At 36.8% G+C, this 18,352-nt stretch overlaps 1 protein-coding gene across 2 annotated transcripts in view; it reads right to left on the bottom strand.

The window, feature by feature from the left end:
* mgat5 (alpha-1,6-mannosylglycoprotein 6-beta-N-acetylglucosaminyltransferase) overlaps nt 1-18,352 on the bottom strand; it is a 71,755-nt gene that overhangs the window by 11,307 nt on the left and 42,096 nt on the right. For both annotated transcript variants that reach the window (XM_081385544.1, XM_081385545.1), the window contains exons 5-11: nt 17,327-17,416; nt 16,464-16,535; nt 15,111-15,272; nt 13,525-13,694; nt 13,322-13,456; nt 12,647-12,780; nt 6,590-6,723 (exon numbers count right to left, since the gene is read on the bottom strand). In XM_081385544.1, the coding sequence (XP_081241670.1) occupies nt 6,590-6,723; nt 12,647-12,780; nt 13,322-13,456; nt 13,525-13,694; nt 15,111-15,272; nt 16,464-16,535; nt 17,327-17,416 (897 nt within the window). The remainder of the gene's footprint in view (nt 1-6,589; nt 6,724-12,646; nt 12,781-13,321; nt 13,457-13,524; nt 13,695-15,110; nt 15,273-16,463; nt 16,536-17,326; nt 17,417-18,352) is intronic.

Raw genomic sequence — 18,352 nt, 5'->3', positions numbered from 1 at the left:
AAAGATTTTTGAACTATATATATATATATATATATATATATATATATATATATATATATTCCAAAAATGTTTAGCCACGCCCACACTAAACTATTATAATATAAATTTAAATTATATATAAATATATACAGTATATGTATGCAAATATTTCTTAAATATATACATGCATGTGTGTGTATTTATATATACAAAATAATTATACAGAGTACACACACATATATTATGTAAACACAAACTTTTATTTTGGATGCGATTAATCGCGATTAATCTTTTGACAGCCCTAATATATATATATATATATATATTTTTTTTTTTTTTTATATATATACATATATATACACACATACACATATCTATATACATATCTATCTATCTATCTATCTATCTATCTATCTATCTATCTATCTATCTGTCTATACATAGATATCTATATACATATCTATATTTTTTTATATCTATATATGGTTCAATCTTTTTTGAAGCCATGAAATAAAAGATTTCTGCAGGGATGTAATTTACCAATTTATTCTGTCACCAGCTACTCTGATTTGACTGACTGAAGCAATCAAAAAAGACCCCAGGAAGCTTAAAAAACACACACACACTGATTTTTCTTTTTTTTTTGCTCTCAGTGTGAACTTTTTTTCAGTTGAGCAGGAGTGCAAAAGCAGACAGGAACAGTCAAACAGGACTCTAGGGGGAAAACCATGAGATGAAGAGGAGAAAATTAAGCTTTTTCTTTACAAACGCTCAAAGAATACAAAGAAGCCCACTTCCTGTCAAAGGGTGGAAACAGAAACACAGCCGATGGGTGTGGGTGAGTGGGTGAGTGTGTGCGCGTGCGTGCGTGTGTGTGTGTTTCACAAGGTCACAGGAACCAAATGAGAATGAAAACACAAATATTAATCATAAAATAAATAAATAAAACCAAAAAAAAAAAAATTTCGGTTACACTTTATTTTAAGGTGTCATTGTTACAGTGTAATTATATACAGTGAGGAAAATAAGTATTTGAACACCCTGCTATTTTGCAAGTTCTCCCTCTTGAAAATCATGGAGGGGTCTGAAATTGTCATCGTAGGTGCATGTCCACTGTGAGAGACATAATCTAAAAAAAAAAAATCCAGAAATCACAATGTATGATTTTTTTTAACTATTTATTTGTATGATACAGCTGCAAATAAGTATTTGAACACCTGTCTATCAGCTAGAATTCTGACCCTCAAAGACCTGTTAGTCTGCCTTTAAAATGTCCACCTCCACTCCATTTATTATCCTAAATTAGATGCACCTGTTTGAGGTCGTTAGCTGCATAAAGACACCTGTCCACCCCATACAATCAGTAAGAATCCAACTACTAACATGGCCAAGACCAAAGAGCTGTCCAAAGACACTAGAGACAAAATTGTACACCTCCACAAGGCTGGAAAGGGCTACGGGGAAATTGCCAAGCAGCTTGGTGAAAAAAGGTCCAATGCACCTACGATGACAATTTCAGACCCCTCCATGATTTCCAAGTGGGAGAACTTGCAAAATAGCAGGGTGTTCAAATACTTATTTTCCTCACTGTATTTAAGTACTGAGTAATATTAAGCAACTACAAGTACTTACTATAGGGTTAAGGTAGGATTAGGATTTGGTTGAGGGTTAGTTGCATGTAATTATGCATAATTTGCTATTATTACCATGGTAAGTACATGTAACATATGTAACAAGGACACTGTAAAATAAAGTGTTACCAAAATTTCTATAATATATATATATATATATATATATATATATATATATATATATATATATATACACACATATATATATATATATATATATTACACTAACTACTAATAAGAATTAATTAATTACAAATGTAATAAAAAAAAAAAAAAAATCAATAACATGAATAATCTGTATTTTTTATATTTTTTAGTCTCACAATGTTTAGCTGGGTTCACGTCTGAGTTATCAGAACACACAATACCAAACAGAATATCAATGATCTCCTTGTTTAATCATCAATTATTTCCTTGTTTCATCGACTAACACACGCGCGATAAGACTATAGGAACTATGAATAGGGAATGCCAACGCAGCATGCAAACACTGACACAAAGAGATCAGGAAATACAAAGCGTAAAATGTGCATTGTTCGGATGTTTAATTCATGCAGCGCACTTGGGTTTTCATCTCAAATGTAAGGCGTCGCATACTTAAAGGGCATCTGTGTTCGAGATAGAAAATATACGCACATTACATGTGAACTTGTGCTAATAATGCGATGAATGTATTTGTGTGTGTGTGTGTGTGTGTGTGTGTGTGTGTGTGTGTGTGTGTGTGTGTGTGTGAAGACACAGCCAAGACTTTATTTGCATTTCAAAAGCCTATACACATATCCTCTGATCTCTAGACGACACACACACACACACACACACACACACACACACACACACACACACACACACACACACACACACACACACACACACACACACACACACACACACACACACACACACACACACACACACACCAGATTCCCTGATTCAGGGTCTATGCTCAAGTTTGTTTCCATGGAAACCAGTACTTGAGAGGCTGTGCAATAGCAGGAGTCTTTCTCTCTTTCTCTCACTGGGTGAAGGACGGCATCAGTAATATTAGTCAGGTCCGAATCTTCAAGATTGTGTAACCCTGTAGGCATTTTTGAGGAAAAGTTGTTATACCACATTTTTAGAAAGTTCAATGTCTCCTGAATAAGGATCCATCGTATAACATTGAAATAAGGGTCCCATTTTCTTGTAATTGTCATTGAAACAATAGGTGCATTATTCAAAGCCAAAACACTACAGGTGGATAGGGTAAAAATTTTAAGTTATAGATATCACCATAAAACCTTTCCAGTTTTTCACTTACATAGAGACAGACATTTTTTGTATTACAAGTTTTCTGAAATGTCATGTTTACATATGCAAATGAGGCATACCAGTATATATATATATATATATATATATAATTCGAGGGGCAGGCATACCAGTGCGCGGTTCCCCCTTTCGGGCTAGCCCTGTCTCTTCGCGTCTTCACAAAGGTTGTCGAGGCAGCCCTTGTTCCTCTCGACGACTGGCTGATCCTAGCTCACTCTCGAGACAAGGTTTGCGAACACAGGGACCTAGTGCTGCGGCACCTAGCTTGTCTGGGCCTTCGAGTCAACTGGGAGAAGAGCAAACTCTGCTCCGTGCAGAGGATCTCTTTTCTCGGTATGGAAATCGACTCGGTCGCCATGTGCGTGCGCGCGCAGTCACTGCTAATTTGCCTTCGTCAGTTCGAGGGCAAGAGTGCGTTTCCACTGAAACTATTTCAGAGGCTCCTGGGGCATATGGCATCCGCAGCCGCAGTAACGTCGCTCGTCTTGCTTCATATGAGACCGCTTCAGCTTTGGCTTCGCGATCAAGTCCCGAGGTGGGCATGGCAACAAGGCACGCTCCGAGTCCCAGTGACTGCCTTCAGACCTTCACCCCGTGGACGAACCTCAGTTTTCTATGGGCTGGAGTGCCCATAGAACGAGTTTCCTGGCATGTTGTTGTATCAACAGATGCCTCCATAATGGGCTAGGGCGCCATGTGCAATGGACATGCTGCCGCAGGCTCCTGGACAAGACCCCAGCGCCTTTGGCATGTCAATTGCCTCGAGTTGCTGGCTGTACGTCTCACCCTGCACTGCTTCTGTGCGTTGCTCAGGGGTCAGCACGTATTAGTCCGATCAGACAATACCGCCACAGTAGCGTACATCAACCGACAAGGTGGTCTGCGCTCCCGCCGTATGTCGCAACTCGCCTGCCACCTCCTCATATTGAGTCAGAAGCATCTGAGGTCGCTTCGAGCCATTTATATCCCGGGAGACCTGAACCGTGCAGCTGATATGTCTCGGTTTCGGCCTCTCGCTGGAGAATGGGGACTCCATCCCCAGTCGGTTCATCTGATTTGGGATCAGTTCGGGGACGCACAGGTAGATCTGTTTGCCTCCCACGACTCTTGCCACTGCGACCTGTTTTATTCCCTGACCGAGGGCACGCTCGGCACGGATGCACTGGCGCACAGCTGGCCGCGGGGCCTCTGCAAGTATGCGTTTTCCCCCAGTGAGCCTTCTTACGTAGACTTTGCGCAAGATCAGGGAGGACGAGGAGCAGGTAATTTTGGTTGCCCCGTATTGGCTCAACCGCACCTGGTTCCAAGAACTAGTACTCTTCGCGACAGCACCTCCCTGGCCAATTCCTCTGAGAAAGAACCTGCTTTCTCAGGGACGGGGCACCCTATGGCACCCTCGTCCCGATCTTTGAAACCTCCATGTGTGGTTCCTGGATGGGACGAGGCAGGTTTGAGTACCCTACCACCAGCGGTGGTGGCTACCATCACTTCCGCTAGACTAGAGCATCGTCCACGAGACATGCCTATGCGTTGAAGTGGAACCTCTTTGTCAACTGGTGTTCTTCTAAACTTAAAGAACCCACGAAAGGCCCGATCAGTGTCGTGCTTTCCTTCTTGCAAGAAGGGTTGGAGCGAAGGTTGTCTCCCTCCACCCTGAAAGTGTATGGTGCCGCCATTGCCACACATCATGATGCAGTTGATGGTAAGTGCATTGGAAAGCACGACCTGATCATCAGTTTCCTGAGAGGAGCGAGGAGACTGAATCCTCCTCGCCCTCCTCTCGTTCCCTCTTTGGACCTCTCTGTGGTTTTAACTGCCCTGCAGAGTGCTCCCTTTGAGCCTCTGCAATCAGTGGAGCTTAAGTTCCTGTCAATGAAAACAGTGCTCCTGGTTGCATTGGCCTCCATCAAGAGGGTAGGGGACCTGCAGGCATTTTCGGGTGACGAAGCGTGCCTGGAATTTGGACCGGCTAACTCTTACGTGATCCTGAGACCCCGGCCTGGATATGTGCCCAAGGTTCCCACCACACCCTTTCGAGACCAGGTGGTGAACCTGCAAGCGCTGCCCTTGGAGGACGCAGACCCAGCCTTGGCACAGCTCTGTCCAGTACGCACCCTCCATACTTACATAGACAGGATGCATTGTTTCAGGACTTCAGACCAGCTCTTTGTCTGTCATGGTGGGAAGCTGAAGGGAAAGGCTCTCTCCAAGCAAAGGTTGTCTCACTGGATAGTGGACACCATTGCTTTGGCTTACCAGCAGCAAGGTCGACCATGCCCCCTTGATGTGACGGCCTGCTCCACCCGGAGTGTGGCATCCTCTTGGGCTCTAGCGCATGGCGCCTCGCCAACAGACATATGTAGATCTGCAGGCTGGGCGACACCTAACACGGCCTCTGGGCAACCCCCACGTGTGTAGTCCACTGTAAGCCTCTCTGAGCATGTGTCTTTCCCTCGGCAAGCTACCTTGCCACCCCTGGGTTTGAAATATTCCACCTGCAGCTGGACACCCCAGTGATTCTCAATATGCAGCCCCCTGGGGTCATGTGTATTCCAAGTCCCCCCCTTCGGGCTGGGCATAATTGCATATTTCCACTGATATATGCTTCCCAGTGTACCTTGGCATAATTCCAGCAGCCATTAAAAACTATCCCTTTCATGTTAATGTTGTTTTTTCATTGTTTACATGTTTAAATATTCTGAGAATGCATAGTTTTAGTTCTAATGTTTAATGTTTAAACTGCAACAAATGCATTAAAACTTTTTTTTTTTGGCAGCCATTTTGTTTTTATTGTTTATGCCAAAACAGTGATGTTTACAACTTGTTATACGGCAGAAATGGATTCAGCACCTAAAAATCATATAGAAACAACACTTGAAGTACTTTTCCTCAAAAATGCCTACTGCATCTTATCCAGGGCTATTTATCTATTTTGGGACCTGACTATATCACATGAGGTTAAATGCGAATCCGTTCTCTATTTTTTTTTAGACTGTACCTTTAAGATATGTAAATGAGCACTGTTGCAATTAACTAACGTCTGTGTATTGGCAAACTTTCGGTTCATGTCCGTGAGAGAAAGAATAAAACTTGTGATCTGTAATATGACTCTCTTCATTACACACTGCCAGATATGCAAAAACTTTCCCTGAGCTTAAATGCAAATTCGCTGTCATTAGATATGCTTCCATTCAAAGCTGCGGATGTAACTTAAGCGGCAATTTGTAATATCACATGAGACATTTGCGAATAAAGCACTGTTTCCATCCCACGTGTTCAAGAGAACAAAAATCGGCACTTCCTGTGAAATTGGTGCAAAATATCTTGAAGGACATAGTAGAAATGGATTGAGAATTCATAAAAAGGTCCTTTCTGGAAGGAAGTGTGTGGGATTAGATGTCCAGAACTGTGTGCGCGTACGGAGGGATTTGTTTTTCATGTGCGCTCTGTCTCTCTCATCACATGGGCCGTTTCGGATCCAACTGTCTTAACACGGAGCCGGCCGTGACCTTGCAGTGGGGAAACGCTGAAGTCATCGGAGTCGAATTGAAAACACTTTTTCTGGCGCGCAAAGTCGGAAAATGTGGCAAACCAATCTAGCATATAAACACAACATGGTTTCACATGTAAACAGCCAAAAAAACATTGGACGCGACTGTTTGACCAGAACCCACCTTCCAGAAGTTGTCCACCTTGCCATAAACCAGCGACTGGTTTTGTCTCTTGACGTCGTCGATGTGCTTGACGTCACTGGCGTTCAGGTGCTGTTCCACCACGAAGCCCAGGAAGCTGTTATCTGGAGTGTGAGCTGCGGGGTAAACAGAACAACCAATCAGAGATCAACCCTATCAATATTAACTTGTTCACCCAAAAATTCGATCATCATTTACTTGACCTCAAGTTGTTCCAAATCTGTACGAGTTTCTTTCTTCTGTTGAACACAAAAGAAGATATTTTGAAGAATGGCTACCGTCAACTGTCTTGGTTACCACCATTCTTCAAAATATCTTCTTTTGTGTTCAACAGAAGAAAGAAACTCATGAACCCATTTAGGATAATACAAGTACTTTATCCCTTGCATGTTAAATATCTAGTTCAGTCATGAAACTCTAGAGGGCGCAGTCTGAGAGGTCAATCTGCAAGCGATCACATCATTATCGCATGGCACAAGCTGATCCTGCAGCCAATGAGAAAACCAGCAAGTTTGAGAGGTGGCGCCCCGACAAATCTCGCGAGAATCACGACTTGCTTTACGGCACGACGTCACATACATCAACAACACATGAAGCAGCCTCTGTGGAGGACACTAGCACGCATTTCAGATGTGAATCATGGCAGAGTCGACGAAGAAAACGAAGAAAGCGCGGTCGTGAGTGGTATTTACGACAGTAACGTTAAACACAAGTACTCCACAGCGACTCTAGGGGGCGCTGTTTTAGAAAAACAGAAACTGCATAGTGTGCCTAAGTTAGTCCTGCATCACAATTCCTCTGGACATAATAATAAATTAAACAACAAAAAGAATAAGTTTAATTTTTTTTTAAATAAAAAAGTATTATTTCATTAACACTTTACACTTGTACCATTTATATACATTAGTTAACTACATTAATTAACATGAACGACAATTAAAAATACCTGTAAAGCATATCGTCACCTTCCTAAAATAATTGCCTAAGTCATTTTTTGACAAAAATGATTTTTTTGCATAAGTCATCTCCTCATGATGCTGGCCACCTCTGGTAAAATCACCCACATCCTCAGTTGAACAGATCATGCATTTCTACCCCTGTAAGAAGAACGAAAGTCTACTCGGCCTCTGAAGTTAGGTTCCGTTTTTTTGTGTTTTCTGAGAAACCTGAAAAAATGACTTAGGCAATTATTTTAGGAAGGTGACGATATATTAATCTTAATTAATGTTAATTTCGACATTTTAATTAATTAATGAATTATTAAAATCGAAATATTATTTAATAGACCTGAAATCCATGAACAATGAACAGCTGTATTTTTTATTAATTAACATTAGCAACGATTATTAAATACTGTAACAAATATACTGCTCACTGTTAGTTAACGCATTAATTAACATTAACTAATGGACTTGTTGCCTGAGGGAAGATGTTCAGATTAATTGTGTACGAGAAAGATCTATGTGGGTGTCCACGTTGCCAAGCGAGGAGTTGTTACCATGACAACGGCAGTCCAAGAGGTCGCCAGGGCAACGACGTTTGGCAGAGAAACACCTGAATGCCATCTGTCCAAAAAATTCAATCCTGAGATTAAGATTTCTTATTCACACACACACACACACACACACACACACACACACACACACACACACACACACACACACACACACACACACACACACACACAAACTCAAATGCGAGGCTTATTTAAATGTGTGTGTGTGTGGTTATTGCCTGTGGGAGCAGATGTAGTTGTGTTGTCACGGTTACCCGTCAATTCCAATGAGAGTACAGGGTGAAATTCAGAACCCATGCAGGCCCATAATGCAATTTGCACTATTTTGCAGAACCCATAAATGCCGTTTAAATGGAATCCTGGCCTCTTGCTCTCTTCCTCGCTAGTTACTGTAAATAGCGGACATACACTTGTACCAGAAAACGCACACACGTACACTCTAATGTCACCTGTCAACAGCCTTCACAGTTATCGCGTGAACAACAGCAGAACGTTATTTTTGGAATTCTGCAGTCATACAGGCTTTTTCTAAACAAAAAAATAAATAAAAAAAAGTGGAAGGTTTGTGATTTAATTGCGAAAGACGAGTCTTGAGCTTACAAACACACACCCCCACCTTCCTTCAGAAGAGCGTTTCAAAACATGACGCAGCAACAACACGCAGAAATGCTGAAGAGACACATTACACGGTTTGCAGGCGGCATTATGAAGTTGTCATTAATTCCCAGGAATGCGGGGAGTTTGTGTGTGTGAGAGAGAGAGTTTAGTCTAGTAAGTGGAAAAACAAAACAAAACCTCAGCGTATTACACACACACACAGTTATTCTCCTGTCGCTGCAGCGGCTTTAATCGCGATAGACATCTTTTCCTGATGAGTTTTATACACTAATGTGCTTAGTTTGAGTGTGGATTAGTTTCTGAAGGCCAAAGCTTTATTCTTATATAAAAATTACAGGATAAAATGAAATCATCTCAGGACAAAATACGCGTGTTGGGTCTAGGATTGTCAAGATGAACCGTTTCTCAAGTGGTCTTGACGAGATACATTTTTTGGTTACCGATCATCTCAAAATGGCTGAATAATTAAACTTATATATAATTATTTAAATGTGTAAATATGTTATGTATTATAAATAACTAGACATATACATATATGCATTAATTATAATACAATATAAATTGATTTATAATACATATAAATATATTTAACACTTGTATAAAACATTTATAAACTTGCATAACATATTTACACATTTAAATAATTACATATTTAAAATTGTATATAATATAATATATTTATTAAACACATATTATATATAAAATGTATAACACACACACATATATATACACATACACATATATATACACATACACACATATATACACATACATACATATACATATACATATACATGTCTTTGGTGTCTTTGGACAGCTCTTTGGTCTTGGCCATGTTAGTAGTTGGATTCTTACTGATTGTATGGGGTGGACAGGTGTCTTTATGCAGCTAACGACCTCAAACAGGTGCATCTAATTTAGGATAATAAATGGAGTGGAGGTGGACATTTTAAAGGCAGACTAACAGGTCTTTGAGGGTCAGAATTCTAGCTGATAGACAGGTGTTCAAATACTTATTTGCAGCTGTATCATACAAATAAATAGTTAAAAAATCATATATTGTGATTTCTGGATTTTTTTTTTTTAGATTATGTCTCTCACAGTGGACATGCACCTACGATGACAATTTCAGACCCCTCCATGATTTCCAAGTGGGAGAACTTGCAAAATAGCAGGGTGTTCAAATACTTATTTTCCTCACTGTATATATAATAAATACACACACTATACACATACAAACACAAATCTGTTCTAATTTTTTCATATGGCATTAGGCAAACTCTCTCCCTGCAATTAATAATTCAACAGCATAAACAGATGATTGTGAACTACCGACTGCGACGGAAGCTCTTAATTAGGAAACTGCTAAACAAGAAGCGTTGTTAATGCACGTCGCGAAACGCAACACAGACTGACCTTCCTACTGACTCTGAATTTAATTGTTCATATTTTATGCATAAACACATTCATATTTATATTCATATTTTTGGCTATTCCTCACAGTAGCCAGGGGCTCTACTTTTGTTTATGAAAGGTATCTGGAAACAAACCAACAGAAGAAAAAAAAAACCCATCTTTTCTCTGTTCGCATGTGGCGGCGCCAGTGCCGTGCAAACGAGAGAAAGTTGTTTCGTGTCAAAAGAGAATGAATGTTAGTGTGGTCTCTCATGCAAATGATTCAAGCGGAAGTGTGTGTCTAATCACCTCACAGTTTTACTCAGAAAACAGGAACTATCCGCCATGACAAGCACAGAGCAGCCACAATGACGTCATCTTTGTTAAAGCAAACTTTAAAGTGAAACGAAACTCATCAAATGGTAACTTAATTATTCCAGGTCCATAAAGCTGTCCTGAAAGACACTTTCTCCCTCGGTCTCGTGACGCGCCGGCGATTCGCTCATCTGATATGTGTGGGAAGTGTTAAGAACAATTACACCTGGAGGACGGGCGGCCCGGAGGACGTTTAACAAAAGAAAACAGGGGCATGTCACTCTGGTCTGTCACACAGACAATTTATGAGGTCAAGATGTTTATCATCTCTCATGTGTCGTGCAATCAGATATCACAGTGCATTGTGGGATGTGTCGAGGGAGCAACCGTATAAAGAGTTTTGACTGAATTAAGGCATAAACACACACGTGCATGCATCTGAAGCAACCGAAGCGGACGGTTTCAGAATCGCTTGAGTTTGCTAATGCGTCTGAATTGACTGACGAGACAGACAGTTTAAGTGTCACTCTGCTGTCAACGGTCATGTTCTCACTGTAGTTTATAGGCACCTGTGGACTCACGGCGAGGTCGATTACACACACCTGTCAAGCGTACATCTTCTCCAAATCAACCTCCAGGGGATCAGATACACAATACCACACACACACACACACACACACACACACACACACACACACACACACACACACACACACACAGCACTGTCAAATATGTAGTTGAACTCCGATATCGAGAACAGGTAATATTTAACTTGAAATGATGTTTTGCAATGTAACAGTTTTCATGACAATTTATGTCATTACCGTAATCCAAAACCATATATTATTATATTTTTATTAATATTAATATATCAGTTAGTCCTGGCTTTAAATTTATGCTGATTGAAATACAAATATTAAAAAGTATTGTTGTTTATAATTTAATTTCTGTAATTTTTTAACAATTACAAAAGCTCAAGTAAAACAGGTGAATTATGGTAATGAGAATATGGTGGAAAAATGGGCTTAATTGAAATGAAAGATGTCAAAATGCAAAACAAATCAATTATTTATTTATATGTAATTATTTTGCATGCCAGTTGCGCAGAATTCCCCGAATTAAATATTATTTGAATTGAAAAATATTTATACATCAAGTTCTATTGTCTTCAATTTATCATAATTTAAATAAAAAAAACAAAAACAAAAAAAAAACTTTTTTTTTTATTTAAGTTTTTTTTTTTTTCTCAAGAATGACAAGAACTCAAAAGTAAAATGCTGGTTGCATTATGGTAATGAGAACACACTGGGAAAAATAAGCTTAACTGTCATGAAATACTTTTTTATATATATATATATATAAAAAAGTATTTCATGACAGTTAAGCTTATTTTTCCCAATATATATATATAAATTTACCAATATTTATCTTTTGCATTTTTTTTTCTATTTTTTATTTTCAGTATTTTTTTAAGAACTACAAAAAAATTACAAGTAAAACTTTGTAAATTTCATAATTAGAAAATGAAAGAATATTGTGCAAAATGGAACAGTAAAAATAATAAAAATAAAATTAACAATAACAATAATAATAATAATAATAATAATAATCTACATTTTGTCTTTTTTCATAACAATTAAGCACATTTTTCCACCGAAAACAATACATATATATATTCGGCATTTTTGGTTTTAAAAACTGCTGTAGTTTAAAAAATTTACTGAAATTATTAAATACTATAATACAATATTTTTCTTGTATCATTTTAATGATATGACAAGTTTAATTTGAGACTATTTTGCAATTAAAACAATGTCTGAAATGTTAAAATTTTTCTTATCTTTTTTTTTCTCATCAGGTACGGTTCACTACATCACTACACAGCAGAAACACTTCAAACATGTGTTCGGCCGCACACACACACACACACACCTCTGTGAATGTGAAACCAATCTCAGCTCTCAAACGGCCTTGATCAGAAATAAGAGCAGTTCTGCTTGGAAAGCTGCGAGTGTTATGAGAATGTCAAAGTCTGTTGGTAAACAAAAGAGCCATTCAGAGCCCGAGACGATCGGAGACGCCACCCTAAATCCCCGGAACCCTGATGCGGTCCAGGATAAAGTTTCCACGTCCAAAGGGTAAAGTGGAAAAAGTAAAACGCACACATACAAAAAGCCTCTCTCATGCACACTTACGAAACATGGTGTTGAACTGTTGGGGGTTCAGGTTCCACTTGCCCCACGGAGTTTTGTGACCTTTGGACTGGGCGTAGTGGGCGTGGTTAAACTCCGGCTCGGTCCCGAAGGAGTCCAGGACCCTCAGCATGCACCTGAACACACACACCGTCAAAGCTTGAGTGTTGCGGCACACACGCTAGGTACACAGAGCTGACGTCTGTACCTCAAAAACAAGACAAGTCAGCAAAAAAAAAAAGATATATTTAAAAACGCTCAAAAGTATAAAAAAAAAATAATAATTTCAGAAGACTTTCCCAAATCCGTCCATAGACAAAGAGGTTCTAATTAAAGTGAAATAAAGGAATGCGGTCTATAACCCCAGAGGAAGTTATCCGTTAGCAAGCGATAGTGTTGGGTAACAGCTAACAGATCATTAACTCGATACGCTCTATCCAGGCTGGAATGACGGCTCGGATTCACACCGGCGCGGAGAGGACGAGATCGACCCCACACTGTCTGAAGGACACTGTAGATGGAGATCAGGTTCAGACTCGTTTAAACCGGCTTTACGTGGCCAATAACGTCCCGCCGTCTCAAAAGAGTCTCGCGTTTCTCAACCGAGCTGAAGAAAACGTGACCGAGGAAGGTCACGGCCACACACAGATGTTGATAACGAAATGCTAAAACACTTACTGATAATGGACCCAGGACGGGCCCAGAGTCTTCTTGAACTGAGCCAGGCCGACGATGTCTATGTAGATGAGCTCCACGATTTTATCACCCTTCGTGGGGCAGCTGGACTTGTTGCCCATGACCTTCTTCATGATCCTGGAGAGAGACAGAGCTGAATTAAAATGAACTGGTACCGGAGCACGCAGACGGAGCGAGAGACTCACTCCTTAAGCTCGGCGAGAGAGGCGGAGATGCGGATGTCGTGTCCGAGGAGGTACAGCGTGGTGATGAGGTCGCTCCACTGAACCAGCTCCCCCAGAGGACCCCCGCTGAACGCGTTCTCCGCGATCTTAAATCCAGACTCCTTCGTCAGGAGACCCAAGTGCACCAGGATCTAAGATACAAAAAAAAAACATTATTATTATATATATATTTTTTTTTTTACAAAAATTTCTACATTTTTTATTATTAAAATGTAAATAAAACAATTTTAATAAAAAAGTTTAACATTTAATTTTTTAATAATTAAAATGTAAACAATTTATATATATATTTTATAAATTTATATTTATATATATATATATTTTTTTTATCACTCTAAAATGGACAATTAATTAAATGATATGGTGATTAAGTAATCATTGATGTATCAACTTTTTTTTAAATATGAATTATTATAAATAATAATAATAATAATAATGATAATTAATAAATAAAAACAAATTTTATATATATATATATTCTTTATTATAGATAAATCATAATAATAATAATAATTTTAATAATAATAATAATAAAATTACATTTTACTAATAAAATTTTTATAATATTATTATTTAATATTTACTAATACAATTCATTACATTAAATTATTAGTTTTTTACTATTTTACTGCATTATTTTCTTTGATATTAATCACACTAAATTAGCATTGACAGTCCTAATTAAACCCGATCAAAAAGTCAGATTCGATTTATAGAGTATTGAAATATAGTAGTTAGCTCTAAAAAATTTTTTTATAAAACAATTTAAATAAACCTTCAATTATTGCATCAAAAAAAAAAAAAATTTATATACAAAATATATATTAACAGTATTCTAATATATAAAAAATAGTCACTGTAAACTGACTAGTAATTAAATATGCAGATTAATTTATATTAATTCACAAATCAATATTTTTAGAAAATAAGCATACCGGTAATGTATTTTTAATTTTAATATAAAAAAATACTATTAAAAAAACTGATATATGTGATTAATAAATAACGCAAATAAAAAATAAAATATGAATTGCATTGCATATTTGAAATTTTCAATTAATTGCATTGCATTTTTGAAATTTTCTTAATAATAATCATCAAATTTAATTAAACGTCTGATTCTATGATTTTTTTGGAAAGATGGAAAGAGAAGGTTGAATTCTGGGTAAAAAAAAAAAACAGTGGGTTGCTATATCTTAAATTCTCTTATGTCAGAATCTTCTATTTTTTATTCATCTCATTTGTTTCAGTATTAATATGTCAAGGGACTCATACCATACGCAGTCACATTTATTTGGTGGATAAGTATCAGCGGAGGATTATGGGTAACAGTGACACGCTTTTAAGCTCTAAACAACTGAGGTTATTTCAGGTTTGACATCAGGCGATCTCTCGAAAGACTTGCACGTGTGGTTTTGGGTCCCGCTGTGCCAGAGAAAGTCAAAGACGCTCTTGGGAAAGTGTGTGTGAATTATTCAGTGGGAAACACATGCTGCTTTATTAAAGGCCATGTAGAGTCAATCCGGAGATTCACGTTTCTCACCCACCTTTTTGCGCTTGTGGTTGGCAAGGTTCTGTTTGGAGGCGAGGGAGCGAATGGCACTGACCCACGGCTCCTCCATGCGCTTGATCCGCAACATCATCCAGCGAAACTCCTCGCGCCGCGACATCACACGATACAGCTCCTCGAAACTCGTGCGGAACTCCGTCTGCGCAGAAAATACATAAAACACTGTCTGTCTCTCTCTCTCTCTCTCTCTCTCGTTATTAACTCAATCACAGGTGAAACCTCTGGAAACAGCTGTGCACAAATTAAAGTTCATTCAGTTAGCTTGATAAATCAGAAAATGTTTTATGGAAAGCTCATTTTAATGACAAAAGACTAAAAGAAAACCTTTTTACAATTTTTTTTAATTGTATTTTTAGTAAATAATTTTTATTTAATTAAATTTACTTTTAATTAAAATTTCATTTTTCCATTTTCAAATTTCAAATTTTCAAATTACTTTTATGAATGTATTTATATACATTTTATCATATTCTGGATTTAATTGTAATGCAACTACACCTAAAATAAAACTTTTTTAAATTAAATTAAATTTAAGTTAAATTTAATTTACTTTTATTTAAAATTTCATTTGATATTTTTGTTCATTTTATTTTAAGTTTTATCATATTCTAGAGACTATTTTATCCCCAAATTCTAGTAATTTATTTTTAATGCCACTACACCTAAAATAAAATTAAATAATGTATTGTTTTATTTGAGATTTTATTTATTTTTATGGATGTTCATGGACGTTTTATCATATTCTAGAGACTATTTTATCCCCAAACTCTAGTAATTTATTTTTAATGATGACAGCCTAATCCAGCCACTACATCTAAAATAAAACCTTTAACCTATAATTTATTAAAACATATCTTTATTTAATTTCATTTAATTTTTTTGTTTTTATAGATACTTTTAAAGACCATTTTACCCCCAAATTATAATTTAATTGGGATGACTACAAATTTATTGTAATATTATTTTTTATTATTATTTATTTTTTATAGATGTACCTGTGGAAGTTACTATTGGAATCTATTCATTCCTTAAACTAGAGTAATTTTAAATATTAAATATTATATATATATATATATATATATATATATATTTTTTTTTTATGAATTTTAAATCACTATATACTTATCACACCACTAGCCTTAATGGTAAATATTTTGAATGTTTACAATTTTATTTTTATGAAATAATTTATGAAATGTTTATTTTATTTTAATGTATATATTTATGAATTTTAATATTTATATTTTTATGTATTGTTTTATTTTGTTGTTATTAAATAATTGTTAGAATTAATTTAAACACACACACACACACACACACGCACACTGACCTGTGCATTTCTGTCAGCTTCATCCGCAATATTCTTGATCCTCCACAGCAGACGAGGGCACCAGTTTTCAACCTAGCACACACAAAAACAGTAAATTAGCATTTGTCCTAGCTAATGATCAGACATGTGGAAACAGATATCTTGATGATAGTCTATGTCCTATTTCTTTAAGTAGCCTTTCGTATTTACATATCAGTCAGCTCATTTAACTACCTAATCAATATTTAACATCCGCTGCTGAGGAGAGAGAGACAGTTGATATGGAAATGTATGCATGTCATCGTGTGTGTGTGTAGTTCTTTCTAACGCATTTCAGATGTTAACACACACATGCTGCGTCCGAAATCACGCAGTGTCTAAGTGGGTAATACATATGAATATAATTTGCGACTGTTATGTATGAATATATTAGTATGAATAAAATTTGGACACACTATATGCCAACCATTTAGTGTCATTGTTTATACATTTTTTATTTAACTTAATTAAATAAAATTTAAAAAAGAATTTATGTACTGCATTTATCAATGTTTTGTCATATATTGAAGACTATTTTATCCCCAAACTATAATTTATTTTATTATAATATATATATTTAATGACAACAGACTATCCAACCACTAGCCCTAAATGGAAACCTTGTTAAAAAGTGTATGCATTTTTTTCGATAAATTTATTAAATGTATTTCTTCATTTAATTCTCTAAGTATTTTAATAAAAATCTATTTGAAAATAAAAAAATCAATGTGTATTTTATTTAATTATATAATTTTCTCTGAACGTTTGAGAGGATCGAACCTTCATTTTGTGGGTTACGAGTCCAGATCTGAAACTATTAGGCCAACGTTCCCGTCACGTCTTACCTCACTCAGATAAATGAAGAACGAACAGGTGGTTCCGTCCACTCCGTAGTTGCCGTAGCAGGGGTCCGAACGCCACATGTCCTTCATCCACTGCACATGATGAGGAAGAAAAAAAAGAAGAAAAGACACAGTTTGTCAGATCAGATAAGGACAAAAACAGTTACGAGACACTTTATATAAAGTATACAACTGACCCCAGCTGATCTGATAAGCAGTTGTGCAGGAAGCCGTGTGTCAAGCATGCAGTTTTATTTCCTGTCAAGTTTTTTCAGGATATTTATTAAATTCTTAGATCAGCCTGACCTTCAGAAAAAAACATTGGTTTCCTCTTCCTGTATCTAGTTTCTTCTCACAGTGACACTCTCTATAGGACAGAAAGGGACTTATTGATCGACACCGTGTGGTTCACTTCACACTTATCGATCTGGGTTTTTGAGAAGGATGGCACTGTGCGTTTTAAATGAGTCGGCACTTGACAAGAAAAAGTTTGTGGACAAGATATTTGAGAAAATACACAATTGTATTGTGCTTAATTTGCATAGTTTTGCATATTTACATTTGTTTTTTTACATGCGTTTGGATTCGCATAAAGACTTGATGAGAAACGAAACATTTTACATTGTCTATGCAAAAAAAAGTTTTGTATTTGATTGCATACGTTTGCATATTTACATTTCTTTTTGAATGAGTCAGAACTCATTTAACAAAACATTTTACATTGTCTATGTAAAAAAAGTTTTTTTTAAAAACGCAATCATATTTGCATACAGTTGCCTATTTACATTTGTTTTTTAATGTGACCACAATTGGTGACAAAAAGCTCAGATTCATGCAAAGACAAAACTTTTTTTACATTGTCTATGTAGAAAAAGAAGAAAATATGCAATTGTATTTGCATTTAATTTGCATATTTACGTTTGTTTTTAAAGAGTCAGCACTCGATGGATAAAAAGCTCAGATTCATACGAAGACAAAACTATGTAATGGTCTATGTAAAAAATATGCGTATTGCATTTAATTCGCATA

The sequence above is a fragment of the Scardinius erythrophthalmus genome, assembly GCF_964197995.2.
Source record: "Scardinius erythrophthalmus genome assembly, chromosome: 14".
In the NCBI taxonomy this organism is placed as follows: domain Eukaryota; kingdom Metazoa; phylum Chordata; class Actinopteri; order Cypriniformes; family Leuciscidae; genus Scardinius; species Scardinius erythrophthalmus.
Note: the sequence above shows the minus strand (reverse complement) of the source record. Positions and strands in the feature narration are given on the sequence as shown.